Below are 25,124 nucleotides of genomic sequence, written 5' to 3' on the forward strand. Positions count from 1 at the left end.
ATGAAGGTTGCTGTTTTGTATCCAACCAGGGGAGAGTGTGGATGAGCTCCCTCTATCAGCTCCAGCTCCATGCGGAGACATGAGAGAAGCCTCCCACAAGGATGGTAAAACATTTGAGCGTCCCCTGGGCAATGTCCTTGTAGATAGCCAATTCTCTCACACCAGAAGAGCAGTTTTTCAAGTCGCTCCTGACCCGAAAAAAATTACTTTACTTGATAGAAATTCTTTTTTCTCTTTAAAAGCACAAAATCTCCTTACAGCTGTGTTTAATAAGTAACATACCCTGTTTCCTCTAAAATAAGACATCCCCAGAAAATAAGATCTAGTAGAGGTTTTGCTGAATTGCTAAATATAAGGCCTCCCCTGAAAGTAAGATCTAGCACAGTTTTTGTTTGGAAGCATGCCCGCCGAACAGAACACCAGAGCATGCAGGATCGGTAAATGTACGTACCATAGAGTGTTGTACATGGAAATATTGGTAGTAACAAGAAATTCTTGATAGGATTCACAGTTTGTCTGGTTATGCTGGTTTGTGATAACAACTACTGTACGGTATATAATAAATGTTCATTTTTTTGTTCAACAATAAATGTGAATTCTTCTTCATGGAAAAATAAGACATCCCCTGAAAATAAGACCTAGCGCATCTTTGGGAGCAAAAATTAATATAAGACACTGTCTTATTTTTGGGGAAACACGGTATATAGTTTTGGAAAGAATATCCTATGTATTTCTACTGATTCCACATTCAGAGTTCCATAAACCACTATGGTTTGTTTTTAATGCCATTAATATTTACTTCTCTTTTATGTTTATATATTTTTATATTTTAAAAATTATATATTTATTATAGGTTTCCAATTAGTGGTATTGTTAGGTGCTTTGGTTTCTTTGTTGCTTTGAGTCTTGTTTGTAGACAGAAAAGGCAGGGCATAAATAAACATAATAATAATAATAATAATAATAATAATAATAATAATAATAACAACAACAACTACCACCACCAAGTAATTTTAAGACAATAAGAGCTGACAGAATGCTACTGTCTAATCCAGGGTTAGAAATTTTCTGTGTTACAGATGGCGATGATGGTTGCCAAAGATAGTTAATGCTCCATGGGAATTTCGGGTGAAAATCAGGGGGCAGGGGAGGATCATTGCGGGGGAGGACCATGGAAAAAGCTTGGAGTGATTGCATGTTATGTCATAAATGACAAAGAGAAGATCCCTACTAATTATTTGAGAGGGGAGACATATATAATTATCTTAAATTAGCATATTAAAATAGCTTGTCTTCCAACAAGAATTATTCAATGCCAGTTTTGGATAATCTGGCAGAACTTTGCATCATTTTATAAGATTAAATTTTATTTCTATTTTAAATGAAGCATTATTAATGGTAGAGTAAAACATTAATTCATCTGAAATATATTTGTATAGTAATACCATGATGCTCCTTGGACTACAGCATGACAGAATACACAAAAGCACCAAAAATGCAGTTATGGATGCTTCACTTGGATATCCAGAAAACATAGCATGCAGAGTAATCATTAGCTGTAGTTTAATACCCCTTTAAGAACACTGTAGAGAAGATATACTCCTATCTTTGACAAAAAAGAAAATACAGCTCACAAATGAACCTTTTAGGATCTTATTGAGCCCAAATAAACATGGCACTCCAAATGCAAGTCATGTATTACTGCTGTTCCTTACGTTTTTCAATGCTAAAGCAGATGGGATAGAACAGGATCTTAATTTCACCTGCCAGGATGAAGATGCAGTTTCAGCGTTTAAGATTTAAACTGCTGTTTGCATTATGGCACATAAACCTATTGATAGGTCTGTGCCAAGTATCCATTTAATTTGAACAACTTATGCACATTTAACTGAGTCTTTTAGCCAGGCAAATGACCACCAAATGTTGTGACATATAAGCACAAAATATTTGAGTTTAATCTGAGTCATCCAAAATATTTACTTTTTTTGTTAAAGCAGCACCTAATGGACTGATTTGGATGATCAATTTAATTAACCAGTATGATCAATTCTTTTTCCCCTTTTCATCACTTCTCAACAAGGGAGCGACTTTAATGAACTACTCTGTATAAATCAGGACAATAAAAGACTAAACTGGAAATGTCAGTTACATAGAAACACCTAATCTTACTGAGGGAGCATTGTGAAGAAAGCAACAAAGGAGCTACAAGCAAAAAGGCTTGTCTCTTGAGTTAACCTCAGACATTATCATCCAAATAATGGCAAGTTTTATGATATCTAACAAGTTTTAGGCTATATTATTGGTATCTGCTTGAATTTGGTCCCAGATCCCTATATGGATACCAAAATCCATAGATGCTCAAGACCCATTATATACAATGGCATAATAAAATACAAAATGGTAAAATCAAGATTTCCATTTTTGGATTTATTTATTTATTGGAATATTTTAAAGCCATGAATGGTTCAAGATGTGAATACAGAATACATGGATACTAAGGACTAACTGTATATGGAATAATGTCATTGAGGATAGAAGTTTCCAAATGAAATTGTGTCCATTAAATAACATTCTGCCTTATTCCTTTTGCCTCTGGCACTATTTCTAAATATTCCAAAGATTGCACTGAACATACTAAAAGTAAGCTGATTCTTTTCTAAATTAATTTCTCATTTTCTTTATCCCAAATAAAAGAATATTTGTTTACATATTTCATATTCAACTCTGGAATGAACAGGTGACTCTGCTGGGAATGTAACATCTTTCACCAAACAAAAGTGATGATACAGTTTGATTTAAACAGAAACAACTTTTAACAAAAGCAATTTGAAGTGAAATTCAGGATGTTCTTAGTTCTAGGTAAACAGATTTAAATGATTCCCATCACATACCAATTTTTATAGCTTTTTAGAGCCAATGAGTCATTTCCCCCACCCATATTTTTGATTATCTAATCAACAGTCAATTCTCTTCTAACATGACAGTCAAGTTATGTTATACCAAAGTCTCTGCTTACAAATATACTCAGATATTTTAGGAGAAACAGATACATCAGATTCTAACAAGAAGAAAAGTTATCTCTGCTTCGTGACTAAAACAAATTCTGTCCTCCTATAACAAAAGTTGGATTAAACGGCCATCTAGGCTTGGCTCTCTTTTTTATTAATTTTCAAAATATTGGAAGAATATGAGACAGTTTGTACCCAACTTCATTTCTTAAGTCATGTTTCAAGGCTATTAAAAAAACGTAATGCTAAAAACCATTCTATATTGCACTAATCTTTTTATATTGCCCAGCTCAAATAATTCTGTTGCATTTATTTTCTAAAGTACTACCGTAGTTAAAAAGCTACATATGTTCTAACCAGTTGAAAAAAACAGCCTTTTTAAAAATAAGGATTAAAATATTACATCATCATAATGGAAAAAGAACATAATTCAGTGCCAGAGTACAGGTTCCAAGTTTATCTGTCCTTACTCAGTTAAAAGGAATATAGGTTTCATAGCCAAAAAAAACCCCTCTGCTTGAAGCTTTGAGGTGCCAGAGTAGATAATGGTTAATGGTCTGACTCAGTAGAAGACAATTTCAAATGTCAAAAGAACAGTAAAGTATTACAGGGGAACAATGTACCTTTTAAAGCCAAGCTCTGAAAAATTTACAAGACATTTAATAGTAAAGGACAACACATGAAGTCAAGATCATTCTAATATGACTGAGGTATTTATTTTATTTTTATACAAATAGCAGCTACTGGCAGCTGATTTTAAGACCCAAAATGATCAGCAGAAATTTTAATGACTGGCATCCTAATTTATATGATCTTCTACTTCCTCTATCACTAATCTCTGTCAAAATTCATAGTTATTCAGTTGTTTTAACTGAACAACAAAAAGTCCCTTTTCACTTCTTTACTTATCGCTTTGTATAAAATCTTCCAAGAAGTGTTTTTGAAATGACATTTGAGAACTTCAAAATTTGGGGCGCTGTTTCTGCCACTTCTGTGATATTGGAATAAAACTGCATCTTCCTCAAATGCTAGCTGTCTGAAATTAAACCATTGGTTTGCTAAAATGAAGAAAGCTTGGATATCTATCCATGGATCTAAGTATGGAAGGAGTATGAGGTATAGCCTTCTGGCTTCAGAATTCTTTGATTTTATGAACATGCCTTTTGCAACAAATTTCAAATGCTGCATATTAAAATTCGAAACTGCAAAATACATCATGGATACCAAAGTATAATAAAGAGAGAGGGAAGGCCTGGGGACACACTAATGTTAGGTAACACACAAAATAAGCTACAAAATAACTATCAGCATCATTTTTCCAACATCTAAAAATCATGCTTAGACTACCTGCATCCAAAGCAACAGTCAGTTTAATTAGCACTTCATGTATGCACTCAATCAGCCAAGTCTTCACCTACCTCCCAATATGCGTCAGTAAAATCACTCAGGGGCTATTAACAATGTAAAGGAAGAGCCTATTATAATTACCTGCTGCAATCTCTTCCAGAAACCACAGCATCCTTGAGGTAATGTAAAAGTCATATTAGCATCAGCACATAAAACTACCTAGGAGTTCAGCTGAATCAGACCAAACTTCACTATTCATAAATCAAAGAAGGCATCAATTTATTTTCAATTACCCTGTTATATTTATAGGTCAAAAAACTAATCTAACCACTGAAACATTTCCATTTAATGCTCTTTTGCAAAGGATAAAACACTATAGAATTTTCTTGGTGGTACATACAAGTAAGACAAAAGATCAGACTCATTTAAAAAATACTCTTGGGAAAGAACAAAGCATTACAAACACTGAAGTAGTTGTTTTACTAATACACAATATCAGGCAATCCTACAATCCCAGATATTTATGGAATGGTTACAGACAAGCAACCCTAAAGTGGCAGTTGCAAATAATTTTAAACTAGAAGACAAATTTATCAATACAAAAACAAGATAAAAAAATCCAACACCTTGAGTGAGTATTGTTATATGGAATAAATCCAAGTAACGCTAGTAGAATGGACAATAAAATAATGCAGCTTGGGTGTCCAAGTTCAGGATGTCCCTAGCCAACCATGCTCTCTCCCTGCATACTCCATTCTATTTCTCCTCCATGCATCCAAAACTTCTTCAATTTGTCTCTTGCAAATCTTTTCCACCTAAGAAATGTTTACATCATCTTGGGTATACATCTATATATATAAAATGTAATGTGCGTTTTTCCCATGGAGTAGACAACAAAACCACTGAACCAAATCACACCAAATTTGGACACAAAAGACATAGTAGAATCATAGAATAGTAGAGTTGGAAGAGACCTCATGGGCCATCCAGTCCAACCCCCTGCTAAGAAGCAGGAAATCGCATTCAAAGCACCCCCGACAGATGGCCATCCAGCCTCTGCTTAAAAGTCTCCAAAGAAGGAGCCTCCACCACGGCCTGGGGGAGAGAGTTCCACTGTCGAACAGCCCTCACAGTGAGGAAGTTCTTCCTGATGTTCAGGTGGAATCTCCTTTCCTGTAGTTTGAAGCCATTGTTCCGTGTCCTAGTCTGCAGGGCAGCAGAAAACAAGCTTGCTCCCTCCTCCCTATGACTTCCCTTCACGTATTTGTACATGGCTATCATGTCTCCTCTCAGCCTTCTCTTCTGCAGGCTAAACATGCCCAGCTCTTTAAGCCGCTCCTCATAGGGCTTGTTCTCCAGACCCTTAATCATTTTAGTCACCCTCCTCTGGACGCTTTCCAGCTTGTCAACATCTCCCTTCAACTGTGGTGCCCAAAATTGGACACAGTATTCCAGGTGTGGTCTGACCAAGGCAGAATAGAGGGGGAGCATAACTTCCCTGGATCTAGACGCTATTCCCCTATTGATGCAGGCCAGAATCCCGTTGGCTTTTTTAGCAGCCGCATCACATTGTTGGCTCATGTTTAACTTGTTGTCCACAAGGACTCCAAGGTCTTTTTCACATGTACTGCTGTCAAGCCAGGCGTCCCCCATTCTGTATCTTTGATTTCCATTTTTTCTGCCAAAGTGAAGTATCTTGCATTTGTCCCTGTTGAACTTCATTTTGTTAATTTCGGCCCATCTCTCTAGTCTGTCAAGATCGTTTTGAATTCTGCTCCTGTCTTCTGGAGTGTTAGCTATTCCTCCCAGTTTTGTGTCGTCTGCAAAATTGATGATCGTGCCTTCCAACCCTTTGTCTAAGTCATTAATAAAGATGTTGAACAAAACCGGGCCCAGAACGGAGCCCTGCGGCACTCCACTTGTCACTTCTTTCCATGATGAAGACGATGCATTGGTGAGCACCCTTTGGGTTCGTTCGCTTAGCCAATTACAGATCCACCTAACTGTAGTTTTGTCTAGCCCACATTTTACTAGTTTGTTTGCCAGAAGGTCGTGGGGGACTTTGTCGAAGGCCTTACTGAAATCCAGGTACGCTACATCCACGGCATTCCCTGTATCGACCCAACTCGTAACTCTGTCGAAAAAAGAGATCAGATTAGTCTGGCATGACTTGTTTTTGGTAAATCCGTGTTGACTATTAGCAATGACTGCATCTGTTTCTAAGTGTTTGCAGACCATTTCCTTAATGATCTTTTCCAGAATCTTGCCTGGTATCGATGTGAGGCTGACCGGACGGTAATTGTTTGGGTCGTTCTTTTTTTCCCTTCTTGAAGATAGGGACCACATTCGCCCTCCTCCAATCTGCTGGGACTTCTCCCGTTTTCCAAGAACTCTCAAATATGATCGCCAGTGGTTCTGAAATAACTTCTGCTAGTTCCTTCAGTACTCTTGGATGTAGTTGATCTGGCCCTGACGACTTGAATTCATTTAGAGCGGCCAGGTGTTCCTGGACAACTTGTTTCCCTATTTGGGGTTGGATTTCCCCAAATCCTTCGTCCATTTCATGTTGCTGAGGTTGAAGATGGCTTTCTTTTTGTGAGAAGACTGAGGCAAAGAAGGCATTAAGCAGTTCTGCCTTTTCCCTGTCCCCTGTCGCCATCACCCCATCTTCTCCTTGCAATGGCCCTATCGCCTCCTTTTTCTTCCTTTTTCTACCAACGTAAGCAAAAAAGCCTTTTTTGTTGTTTTTTATGTCTCTGGCAAGCCTGAGCTCATTTTGCGCTTTAGCCTTGCAAACCTTTTCCCTACAGGTGTTGGCTATACGTTTGAATTCTTCTTTGGTGATTTCTCCCCTTTTCCACTTCTTGTGCATGTCACTTTTGAGCTTTAGCTCAGTTAGAAGTTCTTTGGACATCCATTCTGGCTTCTTTGCACTTGTCTTATTTTTCTTCTTTGTTGGCACTGTTTGCATTTGCGCCTTGAGTATTTCACTTTTGAAAAACTCCCATCCATCCTTAACTCCCTTGTTTTTTAATATCGGCATCCATGGAATGCCGCTCAGTAATTCCTTCATTTTTTGGAAGTCAGCTCTCTTAAAGTCCAGAATGCGTGTTTGACTTGTCTTAGTTTCAGCATTCCTTTGTATTGCAAACTGCAGGAGCACATGGTCACTTGCCCTTAAGGATCCAACCACTTCAACTGTATTCATCCGATTCATAGTCATCCGATCTATGTCTTTCAATAAAAAACCTAGAAAAATAAAGTCCAAATTACAGAGGACGAAGAACAGAAGTTCTCCCCCTGGCTGCCAGTCAGAAGGGTAGGCCCCGTCCCCTTTAGGCCTCACTCACTTCATATCCTAGCAACTGCCTCAGTCACAATGGCTGAGGATTTTATTTATTTACAACATTTTTACCCCGCCTTTCTCACCCGAGGGGACTGAGTAGGCCGCTGAGAGGTCCAGAAGAGCCAGCAGGAATACACTCCTCAGTACCATGCCCCGGCCTGAAGCCAGACTACGCCGGATCGGCCACCACACGTTCCATGACCTTGCCCAAAAAGGGGAGATTGGAAATAGGCCAATAGTTGTCCAATTGAGTGGGGTCCAGTGATGGCTTTTTCAACAGCGGTTTGACTACAGCCAATTTGAGGCTAGCTGGAAATATGCCTTCCTGAAGGGAGGCATTCACCACCACCTTCACCCACTCAGCCAATCCCCCTCTGGCTTCTCTCACCAGCCAAGATGGGCAGGGGTCTAGGATGCATGTGGTGGCCCTCACCTCTCCAAGCACCTTGTCCACATCCTCAGGCTGAACCAATTGAAAAGAATCCATCAAAATGGGACAAGCAGGTGCTCTTGCTACATCTTCGGAAGCTGCCGTTAATATGGTGTCAAAGCCAGAACGGATCAAAGCGACTTTGTCCGCAAAGAACCAAGCAAATGCTTCACAGAGGGCTGCCGAGTTGTCAGGGATCCCATCTTGAGAGACGGGATATAACAAACCTCTGACAACTTGGAACAGCTCTGCCAGACAGTTCTGTGTGGACACAATATTAGCTTCAAAGAAATAATTATTTGAAGCGTCTATTGCCACGGCCTATGCCCTAAGATAGGAACATAGCCGTGTTCGGTTTGACTTGCTCGGCTTCGAACACCACATGTACTCTCGTTTCCTCTTCTTTCGCTTCATCGCTGCCAGCTCCTTGGTAAACCAAGGAGATGGTTTAGCTCGGGTACTCGAGAGGGGACGCTCCAGAGCGATCGTGTCTATTGCCCTAGTCGCCTCCCTATTCCAGAGGGTGACCAGAACATCGACAGAATTACCAGCCGAGGAGGTGGGAAACTCCCCAAGAGCTGTCAGGAATCCATCCGGACCCATAAGCCTCCTGGAGCGGACCGTTTTAATAGGTCCACCACCCCTGCGGAGGTTAGGGGGCGCAGTGAGTCTAAACCTGATCAGGTGATGGTCGGTCCATGGCAAAGGAGCAATAGGAAGCTCCTCCACACCACCACCTTCCTCTCATCCTTGACAGAAAACCAAGTCAAGTGTGTGTCCCACTCTGTGGGTAGGACCAGATACTAGCTGGGACAGCCCCATGGTTGCCATAGTGGCCATGAAGTCCTGAGCCACACCAGTCAGGATGGTCTCAGCATGGACATTGAAGTCCCCCAGCACCATAAGCCGCTGAGACTCCAACGCCAGGCTCGAGACCACCCTCGCTAGCTCAGGCAGGGAGACTGTAGTGCAGCAGGGTGGTCGATACACTAACAGAATCCCTAGTCTGTCCTGGTCACCCACCCTCAGATGGTCACATTCGAACAAGGTTGACTGTGGGATGGGGCACCTGGTCAGGAGGATGGAATCTTTATAGACTACAGCGACACCACCTCCCCATCCTCCAGGTCTTGGTTGATGCTGCACGGTATAACCTGGCGGAAAAAGCTGGGTGAGATTCACCCCCCTCCCAGCCTCGTCCAGCCAGGTCTCCGTTATGCACGCCAGGTCTGCCTGCTCATCCAGGATAATGTCCTGGATGATCGTTGCTTTTCCATTAACAGACCTGGCGTTCAGCAGTAGCACCTTTAATCCGGAGGAACCGCCAGCCTGGGCATCCCAAGTTTACCATGTTAGGAGGCCGTTTTAGATCTACAAGAACTCTCTTTCTTTCCCTAGGCCGAATTAATTTAGGCCTCCCTTTCTTGTATCTCCCCCTCCCCTGTATTACTTTTATGGGGGCTCCTCGGCTGCCGGGCAGCCACCCCCCCCCCAACATGGTCCATCATAAAACTAGCGCTAGCCTTTATATATGGGCAAAGATCCTGCGTTATACTCCAACCTCAGGAGCAATGATCTTATCACTGCATTATATAACTCATTAGATGATAAAGTGCCCATATATATTGACATAGTCTATCAGGTTATTTGTAGTTGTTTCCTATGGTCGAGATAGTTGTAACAATAACCCAGAATTAGTTAGCAAACTGTCCCTCCCCACCCTCCTAAACAGACCTCCCTAACCTCAAATAAAGCCCAAAGTTGATAAATCAAACCCATTCACAATAGATGTTAGCAATAGTTGTTCAACAGATGTTAGTTATATCAGCAAGGATTCACCTAGGCCTCTTCCACACTGCCTATAAAATACAGATTATCTGATTTGAACTTTATATAGCAGTGTAGATTCAAGGCCCTTTCACACAGCTATAAAACCCAGAATGCCAAGGCACATAATCCACAGTATCTACTTTGAACTGGGCTATCTTGAGTCCACACTGGGTCCCCCTAGGGGAGAAGAGCGTTATATAAATTAAATAAATAAATATAATCCAGTTCAATGTGGATTTTTTTACAGTTGTGTAGAAGGGGCCTCATATTCAGTTCAAAGCAAATAGTTTAAGATTATAAATATATAAGATTACTGTGGTATAATAAAACAGAACAATATCATCTCTAAAATCAGGACAGTAAATAAAGAACAACACTCTGAAAACAGGAGAATTCCAAACAGGAAACAATCAGGGCTAGCTAACACCTCCCAATAAAGTATTCCCCCAGGCAGGATGCTGAGGAAGGGGAAAAGTAGTGTGTATTATCAGAGTCATTATTATTACCATTATTATTAATATTATTATTGTGTTGCTGTGAACCATGAAAATGAACACAATCTGGTTTCAAGTACTGTATTTAAAAAAACTCTAAAATCAGAACAGTAAATAAAGAACAACACTCTGAAAACAGGGGAATTCCAGGCATGATACAATCAGGGCCAGCTAACACCTCTCAACAAAAGATTCCCCAGGGAGGAAAGCAGACATGCTAATCATTCTGGCTAACTGAAGCATTTATACTTGCCTCCAACAGACAAAAAAGGAACAACCAGGAATATTGTATATTCACAAGCTTTAGGAAATAACATATACTAACTACTACCAATTCCTCAATACTTTACTGGGCACAGCTAGTATATATATGTGTGTGTGTGTGTATGTATGTGTATGTATTTATATGTATGTTTGTATATAGAGATATAGAAATAGATATAAAAACCAAATATTTACTCATAATAAATTAGCATTTTTAAGGATTGCTAAACAGGCTGATTTCTTTTTTGTGGAGAACAGCTGAAGAATTTTCTGCAGAGTCCACTGTAAACACTGCACATTGTTGCTAACAGATTTGTGTAAATGCTTGGCATTCAAAAACGTTTTACTGTTACCAAATTTTTCACAACTTAAACATTAAACTAAGAGCTAACTAAATAGGACAGTGAACCATAGTATAAGAAATAGTGCTTTAGAGAACAGAATCATGATGTAAAGTGACATGAACAAATTGGAGGGCAAGGTTAAAACTAATAAAATAACTTGCAACAAGGATAAATGAAAGGTACAATATTTTGGCAGGAAAAAAAAAGAAATGCACAAATATAAATGGGTGACAACTAGCTTAACATGTCAAAAGGATCTAAGGAACCTAGTAGACCACAAACTACACATAAGTCACAGTGTGATGTGGTAGCCAAAAAAGGCAATGCAATTATAGCACAAAGGAAGCAATAGTAACACCACTCCTATACTACTTTGGTCAGTCCTCATCTTGACCAGTATTAGGCACCACAGTTCAAGAAACATATTGAGAACTGGAATATATCCAGATGAAAGTCATCAACATGGTAAAAAGCATGGAAATGAAGAACAGATAAGACATTTGTGCATAAAGACAATTATTAATATTATTATTTAGCAACAAGAATAAGACTACCCAGAAATGGTGTGACAGTCATCTTTAAATATTGGAAGCAATGCCATGTAAAAAATAAAACAAACTTGTTTTTTGTAGCTTCAAAAATTAAGGCCAACATATTCAAATAACAAAAAGAGATTTCATCTAAACATTTAAAAGGCCTTCTTGTGGTATGAGTTATTCAGCACTAGAATAAATCCCTAAGAGAATGGCAGGCTCATCTTTATTGGAGGTCTTTAAGCAGAGGTTGGACAGCTCTCTGAGCATTTTAGCTGGGTTTTTTCATGCATGTCAAGTCTAGATGTTGCAGGAGAAACATTTGCTGTTTAAAAAATCCAAGATACAATTTAGCTGTATCTTGATTGAGCCCAAAAACAGTGCAGGTGAACACTATTACTTCCTCCCTGAAAGGAGGGAATAAGGAAGAATTTATGGGTCTTTCATCCTCTTTTTCTTTGGCAATCAGTAACATAATCCTAATGGGTTGGCAGGTGAGAAAAATGTGGCTTCATCACACTAGACTCCAGATCAACTCTTCTTGTCTTGATCCATATGGAATTTTTACATATAGAATGAACAGATGATCAGTTGAAAACGGCAACATATTCTCTGTAACACTGAGACATTCCCTGTAATATAGAGTCCATTAATCAAGTTTCAGTAATTAAATTGTATCAATTTTGAGTGACCTGCTGCAGTTGAAAAGAAGCATGAACCATTATCTTACTAAAAATTGACCAACTACAGGACAGTTACTGTAAAAAAGTTTTAAAAAAGGTGCTTATGCCAAAATGCTAACATAATATCACTCTGTTTCGGAACGATGCACTGTGCAGGCACAAGTAATTCTCACAAAGCTCCACAAACAGAAAAATAGAAATAGTATGTTTATGATAATCTCCAAACCTATTTTGTGGTAATACATTAGGCCAACCAAAGTACCACAATTTTTTCTGTGTAAACTTTCAAAAGTAACACATATTTTTTTCCAAAAAAGGATGGTACAAAACCCACACAGGAGGAAAGGGAATGTTTTAAAAAGGGGGTCTGTATATTAGTAGAATAGCAGGTTACATGTGGCTTATCAGGCTTACTGTAATCATCTTTTAACTTTTGCTCCATGTCATTTCCACACAGATGGCTAAAATTCTGCTGGTTAATCCTAGAGTAGACCCATTCAACTAACTGTTGAACAGTAAGTCAATAGGCCAATTTGTTTCATTCAGCAAGTTGATTCTACACAGGACTAACAGCAGCTTTGGGCTTTGTGTCTTTTCCTTGAATGCTTTTTAAAAAAAACATCTTTAGATATTGAAGAAACAAATAGTTTCATAAACATGCACACAGAATTCTGTTTGGATTGGCATAATAAAGACCTAAGTGTCCCTTTGGCATATCCATTTGGTATGAAAATCAACCAAGGCTGGAAAGCTAGTTCCCTTCTCACAGTTTTAAAGTGAACTTGGACATCGTCAATGGATTGTGAAGACTTTTGAATGGAATCCTTACAGATAATAAGCAAATTGTATCTGAAAATCTGATTAAGCAAGCAATACATATCTAAGATAAAGAAGGCTGATGTATCATGAAGAGCTGCTGGTCAGGAGAAAAAACAATTTGGGAATGGTATTGTAGCCTGTTCTAGATGGGGTTACTCTCCCTTTGAATGAGCAAGTTCATCACTGGTACCCAGGACTGCACCTGGAAAGCCAGGTTACTGCAGGAGCCAGGACTGCCTTTATCTAACTTCAGGTGGTGCACCAGCTGAACCCTTTCTTAGGGAAAGCAGATGTGGACACATAGTTTATACCTTAGTTATCGATCAATTATATTATTGTAATGCCCTGCATATGGTGCTGGCCTTGAAAAGTATTTGGAAGGTGCTGCCAGTGCAATATGCAGCAGTCAGACTGGTGTCAGATGTGCATTTTAAAAACAATATATTGTATTTCTTCAATTGTAAGATGTCAATGGGGAGTCCCTGGTGGCATAGCGGGTTAAACCACTGAGCTGCTGAACTTGCTGACTGAATGGTCAACAGTTCAAATCTGGGGAGCGGGGGGAGCTCTTGCTGTCAGCCCCAGCTTCTGCCAAAGTAGCAGTTTGAAAACATGCAAATGTGAGTAGATCAATAGGTACTGCTCAGGCAGGAAGGTAACGGCGCTCTACGCAGTCATGCTGGCCACATGACCTTGGAGGTGTCTACAGACAATGCCAGCTCTTCAGCTTAGAAATGGAGATGAGCACCAAACCCCCAGAGTAGGACACAACTAGACTTAATGACCCTTACCTAATGATTGTAAGATGCAACCTGATTTCAGTACTACCACCACCAACAAAAATACCTCAGACACACTTGTGATTCTAAGACACATCCCGTTTTAGAGATGTTTATATAGGAAAAGTGTCTTAGAACTGAAGAAATACAGTATTAGTGATGCTGCAAGAACTACAATGGATTCCAATTTGCCTCTGAGCTTGATTTTATATTGATGTTGGCCCACAAAGTTCTAAACAACTAGGGGGTAGAATATCTGAAAGATTGCTTCCTCCCATTCAAGCCTACCAAAAATGTGGGAAACAAAAAGTTATATTGAAAATATACACTAATACCAATTGCTTGAGATAAAGACGTTCTCCAATGAAATTTTCTCACTGTTGCAAGACATTATAAATACATCTGAAATAATGAAGTACAATTTCACATCTTTTTATTTTGTTTGAAATCTTAGAAACAACTCTTCCAGTTCAACTAATTCAAGGCGTAACACTGGAGGTACACTTACACTGTAGAATTAATGCAGTCTTAATCATGGCACATTTATTTATAAAGCTACATGAATTCACCAATACCAGAAGTTTAATCCATTTAACAAGACGTCTGAAGATATGTAGGAACACCAACAGATATGGGAGAAGACAAGTAGAACTGACTGATTGTACTGCAAGCAACAAGCGAAGGGAGTAAGAACAAGTTGCTTTCCTGTAACTGAGGTTCTTTAAATGGTTATCTGTGCCCCAACACAAATGGGTTTCAAAACTGAACAGAAACCTAATCTCTAGAGCTGAGTAGCTTGGTGGGATCCCCCACCCCCAACCTACACACATACTCCAGCAGATCAAGTTGCTGTTATTGGTTTCAAAGTTGGATTAATATGCAAGGACCTGAAAATGGGAACAGTAAAGCAGATTTGTTTGAGGGTGCATATGACCACTCCAGGAACTGTGACTCATACAAATGGGGACTACTATGCTTACAATAGGATGATGGGTCAGAGTAGTCCACATCCAAATCATGAATCTGATCTGGCTTTCATATCCAAACTACAGTGTTGTTTGAATGTGGAAGGTTGTGACAATGTTGCAGCTCTGCAGATATCAAGCAGAGAAAGATCCAAAAGGAGAGCAATTGATGAAACTGCTGCTCTTGTAGAATGCACTTGGAGTCCAGAGGGCTGAATCCACCTAGTTGGTCCATATTAAGTCTTATTCCCTCTACAACCCATTTTGAGAAGAGAGGAATGGTTCATCATATCTAAGCACAGCTAGCTTACCCAACCACCTGACAGATGTGATCACTTCAAGGAGTATCTCTTTAAGAAGTCTATAATCCAGAGTTGCAGAATGTTCAAATGGCTGCACCATCAGTTGTCACAGCAACATTTAAAATGACTACATTTGAGTTGGAGGCTTGACTGGAGGACAAACATGCTGCAACTCCTTTAAGAACCTCTTCACATGCAGTTTAGTAAACAAGGTAGTTGCTGGTGAAGAAGTAGGCTGATGTGGCACTGTAGGGGCTAGGTGGGCTTTACAAAATGAGAATGCTTAGCCATGCTCACACAAATATAACAGATAATACAATGTAGAGCAGTGGTTTTCAACCTATGGGTTCCCAGATGTTTTGCCCTTCAACTCCCAGAAATCCTAACAGCTGGCAAACTGGCTGGGATTTCTGGGAGTTGTAAGCCAAAACACCTGGGAACCACTGATTTAGAGGATGTCGTCATCAAAACATGTTCCTGTAATCTCATCATTGAGAAAGAACTTATTCTATTTATATTCATATGAACATTGTCTGAGTGGCATTCCTGACGTTGTCAGAACACAAGTTACGCCTGATGAGGCCATGGGATCAAACTCCATACTATAAATTTAAACATTTTGAGCTATGGAAAATAAGCTTGTCCTTCTGATTGAGAAAGATTTGGGGTTAGATGATATCATATCATTGAGAGTATCATAGGAAACCATGGCTGCTTTGGCCAATAGGATGTTACCACAATGGTATGTATCTTGTTTCTGCTGACAGAGAGAATATGGGATGGAAGTACATCAGGCAACCAGGTCACTTCTGAAGAAATGCATCTCCCAGGGAATCGTGGCCTATCCTTGCTCTTGAAAAATATAAAATACATTTTCTGTTGGATGTTATGACAAAGAAATCTATCTAGGGATGACTCCATGTTCAAAGACTTGCTTTAAAAAAACATTTATGTTGAAAATCTCAACATGGTCTATTCCTACCAGATGAAACAGTGACTTAGTGGACCCATCTCTGGATGAACTAGTTGCAAAGGATGATCACAAGGTCCAGAAGAATGAAAGGACTGTGTGCTTCCTTGATGGTTTATGTAGTATGCTATGTTTGTGCTCTCCATGGTGACCTGAGCTACTCTGACTCATACATGACAATCAAGAGCACTGAACGCCTTTATTAACGCTAATAATTCTATGGCATTTTATAAAGCTGGTTCTCCTCATTGTCCAATTGCTTTACACAATCATGCCTGCACAGTGTGCACCCCTATCTGTTAGGGAAGCATCTGTAGTGACAACAGTGGAAGGCTCTGGAAACAGAAATGGCATCACTGACAGCAAGTGAGAATATTTTGTCCACAATAACAATGATCTGCAGCCATGTTGAGATACTAATATTCTCTTGCACTGAGGCACCCATAGAGGATATTGTGTGTCATATGATCTAGAATCGAAGAAGGTTTAACTTAAATCAAAACAGGTAAGTGGCAATTGTCACTGTCATAATCCCAACAATCACTGTATTATGAATACTAACTAGCAATGCCATTAGAGGACAGAGTGTACTTTGTCCCGCAATATGTCAGCTCACCCTATTGGAAGATAAGCTGTTCTAATAATGGAATCCACAGTGGCACCAATGAAATTGAGAATCTTTGTGGGTACCTATACAGATTCACACTGAGATCCAAGTGTTGAAGTAGGATCAAAGTTTGATGTACAGTTTAGTTCTGTAATACACCACCAATAACCAAATCTAGGTAGGGACATATATGAAATTTTGAAGTTCTGAGGAGACTACTGCTGCCATGCTTTTAATAAAGACTCTTGGTGCAGTCGAAACACTGATTTGACAGGCTTCTCCAATGGCAAAGCTATCTGCAATGTTGAGGCCTGAATCTGATGTGCAAGTAGGTAGCCTTAAGATCCATCGATACAAATCAATCTCCCTTTTGGAAAAACTGCAAAGTAGATACAGTCACCATATTACATTTCCTTGGCTTTATGCACTTGATGACACTGCAAAGAACTAGCATAAGACAGAGGCTTTCATCCTGCTTCAGAACCACAAAGAAGTGGGAAAAAATGCCTGTCTTTCATCAAAGCAGAATCTCTTCACAGAATCATCCTGCAGCAGCAGGGTAGTATTTTTGTGTATCAGAACTCAGGAAGGTTGAATAAAACAAAACTAAAAAACAACTGTACAGTAGGAACACTCAAAATGTCTAGGGTGTAAACCAGACCTGTTATAGTTACAACACAGGAATCTGTGATGTTCTACCTGTAGTGGTGACTGAGGAGGTCTTAACATTGTTGCTGGGGTTTGTGGCAGAGGAAACAGATATCTTGGTTCCAGTGCTCCTTGTCTATATGCAGATCAATGCCTTGGTGTCCTTGGCCAGGAACAAATTTGTTATTTAGATGGAGATCTTCTTGGTGATCATTATGAAACACCATAAATATGATACCTACCCCTGTATGATGATGAATAGGATTACTGTAAAATCAGAACCTCTGCATAGAAGTTCCTGATAATATCTGTGTAGGAAACTGACATAGTGATAGTCAGGATGCAAAAGACAGGGTGAAGCATACAAGTATTCCCTATGGAAAGAAAATGTCTCTCTTTCATGAGATCGTGGTAATGGCTTAATGCCCCACAGGGATTGTGAAGTTGCAGTAGGTATCAGGGAGAGACTTTAATTATGCTGTACAGGATGTTGAGTTGGAACCAGAAGTTCAAAAGAGACTGTGGGAGTACAATCGCCTTAACAGTACATTCTAGAGTTGTTTCCATAGTCAATATTTATGGCTGTTGATCATGCTTAAATACCCTCCCCTCCTTCTGTTGATGTTCATACTGTATCAATAATGATGGAGATGGTGTGCCTTTTCCAAGCCATGTTTTGCTTTGGGCAAAAGTAAATCACAAGCTGCAAACGAATCAATAGTGTCATGCAGCAGCTGAACGACCAAGGAAAATCTAGTCTGCATCAAAAGGAACATAGTATCTAGATTGAGGGAAGTAACAGTATCTGCTTTTCTGCTGTGGTCAGATCTTATGTAAAATACTGTGTCTAGTTCTGGGCACCACAATTCAAGAAATATATTAATAAGCTGGAACTGGATACATTAACCTTGGAGAAGAGATGTTTTAAAAGTGACATGATAGTTATGTTTAAATATTTGAAATAATGTCATATTGAGGAAGGAGCGAGCTTGTTTTCTGTTTCTATAGAGATTAAGATACTGAACAACTGATTCAAACTTCAGGAAAAGTGACTCCACCTAAACATTAGGAATGGTAAGAGCTGATGGTAAAAGCTGGAATACATTGCCTCAAAATGTGGCAAAATCCGTCTTTTAATATTTTTAAATAGAGACTGGTATGTTTTATGATTTCTTTGACGGGACATTCCTGCCTAGGCTGATGGTTGGGCTAGATGGCCCTTAGGTCTCCAAGTCTATGATTCTTTGATTCTAAGCTAATATACACATTACACCAAATCAAATGCACAGGCAAGAGAATCAAGACAAAAAAATAAGAAATACTTCATGCACTAGATATACATAAGTTGATGGAACACGCTGCTGTAAGATGTTTCTTGCTCAGAGTTTAAAAGGGGATGAGAAATTTATGGGGAACTGGTCTATCAACAACAATCATGGCAGTCTTGAAACAGTATGCCAACAAATAAAAATCTCTAAAGAGCAACAACAAGTGAGGTCTATTGCTCTCAGGTCCTAATTCTGGGCTTTCCAGAAACATCTTTACGATCTCTGTGATTTCTTCTGTGGGAAAATTGGATATTGTATTAGATAGACTTTTGGTTTAATCTAACTGGGTTCTTCTTATTTTCAAATAAGACAAATATTTCCAAATTGAATTTCTACCATTATATTTACATGATCATTACATATCTAAGAACATTTAAAAATACAAAATTGTGCTTAAATGTATGAAACAAATTTAGTAAGATCCTCCAGCATTGCCATACAGATGGATTAAAAAATCTTACATTTGTGATAACATTAGACTTTGTTTTGACAGTGTATTTAATAGAGCTGGACATTACAACATCTCTTGGACTAATCCAACTCATGACAATATCTTTATCACCTTAGGCAAATTCAGATCATCACATAAAGAGCAGTGGTATGAAGGCTTTGGGTTCTTGGGCCTCTTTTCAGGCTCATTTCTTAGTGTAGCAGCCACTGTTAAATTATTTCAGATCGTGCATTAATATTCTTCTTCAATAACATGCAAGTATATGATGTTTCAAGAAAATATAAAACAGCAAGTGTATTAATGATATATAACTTATTGAAATGCAATGCAGTTTTATATCTAATGGTGCTTATACTAAATTGCCCTGGATTTCACAACTGCGGGAATTACAATAAATCTTTTAATAGATAGCCACTTACCTGCCCCCTCCCCCCGCTACCTTCCATCATCTTCCAGAGAACAACCCAGGCATGAAGGATTGTCCTGCCTCAAAAGTACAAAAGGAAATACACTCATTTTTCCTTTCTGCAAGACATATCATTGGCCATGGAAGAATGTCCAACCCACTCTTGTTCATGTGTGGGGGCATGTAAGGATATGTAACAAAAAATTAAATACTACAGTATGAAGCTAGTGTTATAGTGGACAAGGGTGTTTTTCTGTGTGCTCATGTGCATTTGAGAGGTGAAAAAATAAATAGTATTACATTTTTTAAAATTATACGTCTACATCAATTATTGAGAAAGTATGATGCCCACATTTATAGCACACTTATTCACAGAGAATCTTCCAGATTTATGCAGAAAATATGTTTCCTGCAAAAAATAAAGAACAGTTTCTTATTGCCTGTTTCCCTGCCTGCATACAATAAAGGTGAACAAACATTTTACTTCTGGAGGTATTTCTACTTCAAATGAAACATTTCATATGAAGCACAAGATAAAGGCACTAGAGCAACTTTCGTTTAGTGAATGGGGTACACCTAAACATGGAAAAATTAGTTAACTGTGTGTGTGTGTGTGTGTGTGTAGACAGAAACGTGATAATGTAAAAAAAATGTTAGGCCTCAGTGCTTAGCAACAGTATTTGCTACATCAACAATACAAAAGCTACCTTGCTATGTGGGATTTAATTATCGACAATAATGAAACAATAATGAAATACATATCACAGAAAATTATTAAGTCAATCATTTTAGGAGCAATTTTTTTTTAAAATATATGCACTCAAATCACATGTCAACGTATGGAGACCCAATGAACTTCATAAGGTGTTCTCAGGCAATGAATACTCAGAGGTGGTCTTGCTAGTTCCTATTTAGCTAGAAAAATAACTGCACTTGAAGGAGGAGGTCAAACATGATTGACACAATCAAAGCTTTCAACCTGCTGAAGCTTGTCCCAATGATGTTTAGACATTATAAAATATAGGGGATAGATTTAAGTGAAATAGCTTAATAGAACTAGTAGTACCACCTATTCATGAGACTTTTATTTAGAGTAGTCCACAAACATCAACAGCTTTGAAACCAGTTGACATGAAGGAGATTTTTCCCCCATATGGGGATATCCTGCTATAAAGATATACTTCAGCGACTCATTTGGGAGCAACTGGCCTTCAGTGGTATGGCACTCAACTACAAAAGAGTCTTCCCCATAGCAGTATGTGCTCTTGAAATGCCCTTCCTGGGGAGTGCCACTTGGGGCCGTGTTTATACAAAATTAGATCCAAGCTAAGACTTTAACAGACAATTAACCTTTAATTTGTGTTTCTGTGATCAGCTCTATTGCTAACGTTTAATGCCTTTATATGTTAACAGTGAATTAATTCAATTATTGTTTCGGTTATTGTTTTATTGATTGCCTGTGATTATAGAGTACAGTTAGATTTAAGAGCAATAATGACATAATAATCACTTGTTCATGCATTCACATATCTGTGTATCTACTGGCAAAAAATACTGCATACAAGCAGAATGATTCAAATTCTGAAAACAGTCAGAAAGATTAGATATAATTACTCTTATACTGCTATTCATGAAGACATAAATAAAATGGTGATCTTGGCAAATCCCAAACACTTGTATAAACCTTAAAATTATATTATTTGCTGCTTTACAAAATATACTGTCTTACCAAGCTTTATTTGATAAAAGGAAATAGTTGCTATAAAAGAGCATTCCTTTGAAGATGATGAAACATTTGTTATGACATTACTTTTGACTCCAACTAAGTCAGGAAAGACTGCAGCCTGCATTCCAACCATTTATATCGCAAGGTGTTTGAAACACAAACTTAAGCCTAAGAAGTATCACTTAAAGAAGCAGTCAGCTTAAGAACATGTAATAGTATCTGATCTTCTAATTTCAATATGAATGAAACATCCTTATTTTGCATCAATAAGGATATTAATCATTCTAATGAGAAAGGATTTAGAATGTTCCTTATACATCCTTCCTAAACAACTCCCCTATATTTTATGGCCTTAATTTTCAACTAAGTTTTTAATTGGTAACTAAGTGTATATGTGCCTCTGCAGTTGTACTTTAAAGTTGCTGAAACTAGGCCAAACTGCTTTGAACAGGAAATCATTTCTATGGTCAGAACCAGGAAGTTCACACAGTCATGAAATATAATCTGTACTTCTCATTCCAATGTCCAAATGAACTATTCTTATATACAATCTTTCCTGAGAATTTTGAGCAGGTAACAAAAGTACTAAAATTTCTACTATAATTTTATTTGAATGTGACATTTTGCCAAAGATGACATTCAAACAAAGGTTTTCAGTTCTATATTTCAGTGGGAATATTATTATTTTAAAAAGAAACCTACCACATCTCTTCAGCCATTGCAAACATGTCAATTAAGGATCAGAACTCTGGTTAAAGGGTACTCTGGCAAGACTTCAATCAGTTATTAGTAATGGCATTAAAAATATTTCATTCTTTCAAGGTTGAGCAAGTGTTATATTCAACCTTGAAAGTTTAGAGATAAAACAAGTAATACTAATAACCAAGACACAAACTTTCTTTATTAGTATACTTCAAACTGTTTTCCACTTTTTCAGTGTTTTTCTGAAGTCACTTTGAGCAAAAATGTTAAACCTTTAATCATGGATAGTCATCCCTATGCTAATGCCATTGTCACAAATTACTGTTTTCCTGTTTTGCAAAGCCACTAAAACATCTTATGCCACACTCACAAAGCCTTCAAATCCTAAACATCATACACAAAGCATAAGCAGCACTTAAATGCTCAAAAACATAATCATTCATCCATAGTCTTACACATGAAAAGCAAGAAAATATTTTTTTTAATACAAACAGAGGTGTCAAGCTAATGACGTCAGAAAATTTAGGCTGATCAAATCTGGCTAATTAGAGCACCTGTGGGTGGTACCCTCTCAAGTCTAAGCATTCGTCTCATTTTTGTGTCCAGACCACCACTAGGGAACTTTATTAATATGGGATGTTCAAAATCATTTCCAAAAAATCTATCACAGTAAAAAAAACACCAATCAGATTGAAGAAGAGCATCAATGTGCATGTTATGTCTCAGAATTAAAACAATGGCCTTACTATAGATATTAAATGTGTTTCCAGTGGAAAAAAGTAGAAAAAGATGAAAGGGGAAAAAATCAGCAAAATATAAACTACTTTCAAAGAAGCAATCGTCCATTGTGTTTAAGTTATATCACCTATGTGAAATCTAAAATGTTAAAAAGTTTAAATATCAAAAATAATAAAAAGCTAAACAACAAAACAGTAATAGGTAGTAATAAATCCCAACAAAGTAAAGGAGAAAACTGGTTCTTCCTTTTCGATCTGTCTAGTTACACGAAGGTGGAATTGAGTCCATGAAAGGTTTATGTTATACAGGCATAGGCAAGCTTTGGCCCTCCAGGTGTTTTGGACTTCAATTCCCGCAATTCCTAACAACCTACCAGCTGTTAGGAATTGTGGGAGTTGAAGTCCAAAACACCTGGAGGGCCAAAGTTTGCCCACGCTTGTTATATCATGTCAATCTACAATAGCCAAAAACTCTTTTGTCTTTGCTTTGTCTTAATTTTTGGGATATATATTATAATGTTTTATTCATGTTTTAGTTTACTATGTCTTATTGGATTGTTTTTGTTTATTTTCATCTCGGTGCTTAATTCTTTTGTTGTAAGTTTACTGTTGTTACTGTGCATTATCTTGTATTATTTTGATATGTTTGTACTCATTTGAGGCACTAAATGTTTGCCTTTTTGTCTTGTGTCTGTAAACCACCCTGAGTCGCACCAGGGAGAGGGGGCGGTCTAGAAATAAAAGTTTTATTATTATTATTATTTGCTGTAAAACAAATTAATAAGACCACCTATTTTGAAATAAGCTATTTTCACTGTATATCTCAATACATGAAAACAAAGACAAACTTACCATATCAGATGGAACACTGCCAGACATCTTGATATTCCCTTTGACGATTTCCCACACACACACAAAAAACTTTTGTTTTGTTTTTTTAAAAGCCAGCCACTTTTACAGCAAAAAATATCTTCGGGTTTAACCAACAACCTCTTGGTTCAGTTCTGAGATTTTTGTTTCCAAAAACAGCTGTGGACTGGGTAGAGACCAAAATCCAATGAGGTTCAACACAGAGTCGGCAGCTGAAGACCCTCTTCGGCACCAACACCTTGATGCCAGGTAGACCAGCCAGGAATAGAGCAGGACATGAAGGATGTGCGGCTGCTTCCTCCCCAGCCTTGACCAATAATGAATGACGGAGATGATTCAGAGGATAGTTCTGCGCCCGAGTCACCCCCTCATTAAAAAGGAAAGGCGAGCAACCCAAGCAGACCTCCTCCTCCTCTTCCTCCTTCTTTCCTTTGAAGCCGAAGTTGGTCTTGTTTGGGTGAGGGGAGGCTTTGTTGTTATTCTTTTGTGGCAGTCCAGACGTGCCGAGGTTCTTTCCTGGATGGTTTTATAACACTGAGCCTAAAGGGACACTTGGACCAAGGAGAGAGGGAAAAGAGGAGACTGAAATGGAGCAAAGGGCCTAGGACAGCAGAAGAAGCAACACCTTCCCCCCTCAAACTGCAGCAGCCGCAGCTCAAGGGGGGATTTAAACCGCAGAGGGCTCGAGCAGCAGAGACAGGCCAGGCCCCGCTCTGTTTCCTCAGGTCTCTCTCTTCATCGCTGCTGCGGCTCCTTTCCCCTCCGGTTCCTCCTTTTCCCCCCTCACCGCCGAGTGAGTCTCTGCGCCTTGCTGTTCCCCCTCAAGAGGAGAAGGAGGAAAGGAAAAGGGATCCCCTTCAGCACAAGCCCTTCCCCGGTTGCCTTCGACGGCTCCTGCCGCCTCTTTCGCCGCTACGACTCCCGCAGCCGCCGCTTGTCATCTTCCCTTCAAGCCAACATGGCGGCGTCTGCGCCGAGCTGAGAAAAGGGGACACGGCGGGGGAAAGAAGACGGACCCGACGGACCCATCCCCCACTCGGCTCCAGCTCCGCCCCCTGAGCTCTCCCGCGCATGCGCAGCCCACTCGAGCCTCCTATTCCCACTCTCCCTTCAGGGCTCTAGTGCGCCTGCGCTTCCTTACTCCTTGCCCTTCCTTTTGCGCATGCGCGGGAGGCTGTCGTTCTCCCCCTCCTCTCAAAAGGGAAATAAATAAATAACTAGAGGCGTGACGTCAGCGTTTTGCTGGCAGCTGCTGGTGTGGTGGTGGCAGCCCGCTCTGTTGCTAAGCGACGGGAAATTCCCTGCTGCTGGAAAGACAACACTGAGCTCTGATGAGAAAAGGGAGAGTGTGGCAGGTTTCTGTCACAGGGCGATTTTAACAAAAGCTATCCCTATAGAAGCCAGTCCCATGTTTTCCAGGGTGCATCTGCCGAATTAATGCTGTTTTGGCACCACTTCCAGAACGTGGGGAGAGTATCTGTTTGGGCTGTCACTTCCAGTGTAGACTCGGTTTAACTGCATTATATGAATCTCTA

General features: G+C 39.1%; 1 protein-coding gene across 1 annotated transcript in view; it reads right to left on the reverse strand.

Annotated features, from left to right (window-relative positions):
* The window catches only part of ubl3 (ubiquitin like 3), a 47,583-nt gene extending 22,938 nt beyond the window's left edge, over positions 1-24,645 (reverse strand). Inside the window, exon 1 of the mRNA XM_003219168.4 lies at positions 23,572-24,645. Coding sequence (XP_003219216.1) covers positions 23,572-23,598 — 27 coding nt within the window. The 5' untranslated portion in view covers positions 23,599-24,645. The remainder of the gene's footprint in view (positions 1-23,571) is intronic.
* Positions 24,646-25,124: the final 479 nt, after the last annotated feature.

Source organism: Anolis carolinensis, chromosome 3 (genome assembly GCF_035594765.1).
Source record: "Anolis carolinensis isolate JA03-04 chromosome 3, rAnoCar3.1.pri, whole genome shotgun sequence".
Lineage (NCBI taxonomy): Eukaryota > Metazoa > Chordata > Lepidosauria > Squamata > Dactyloidae > Anolis > Anolis carolinensis.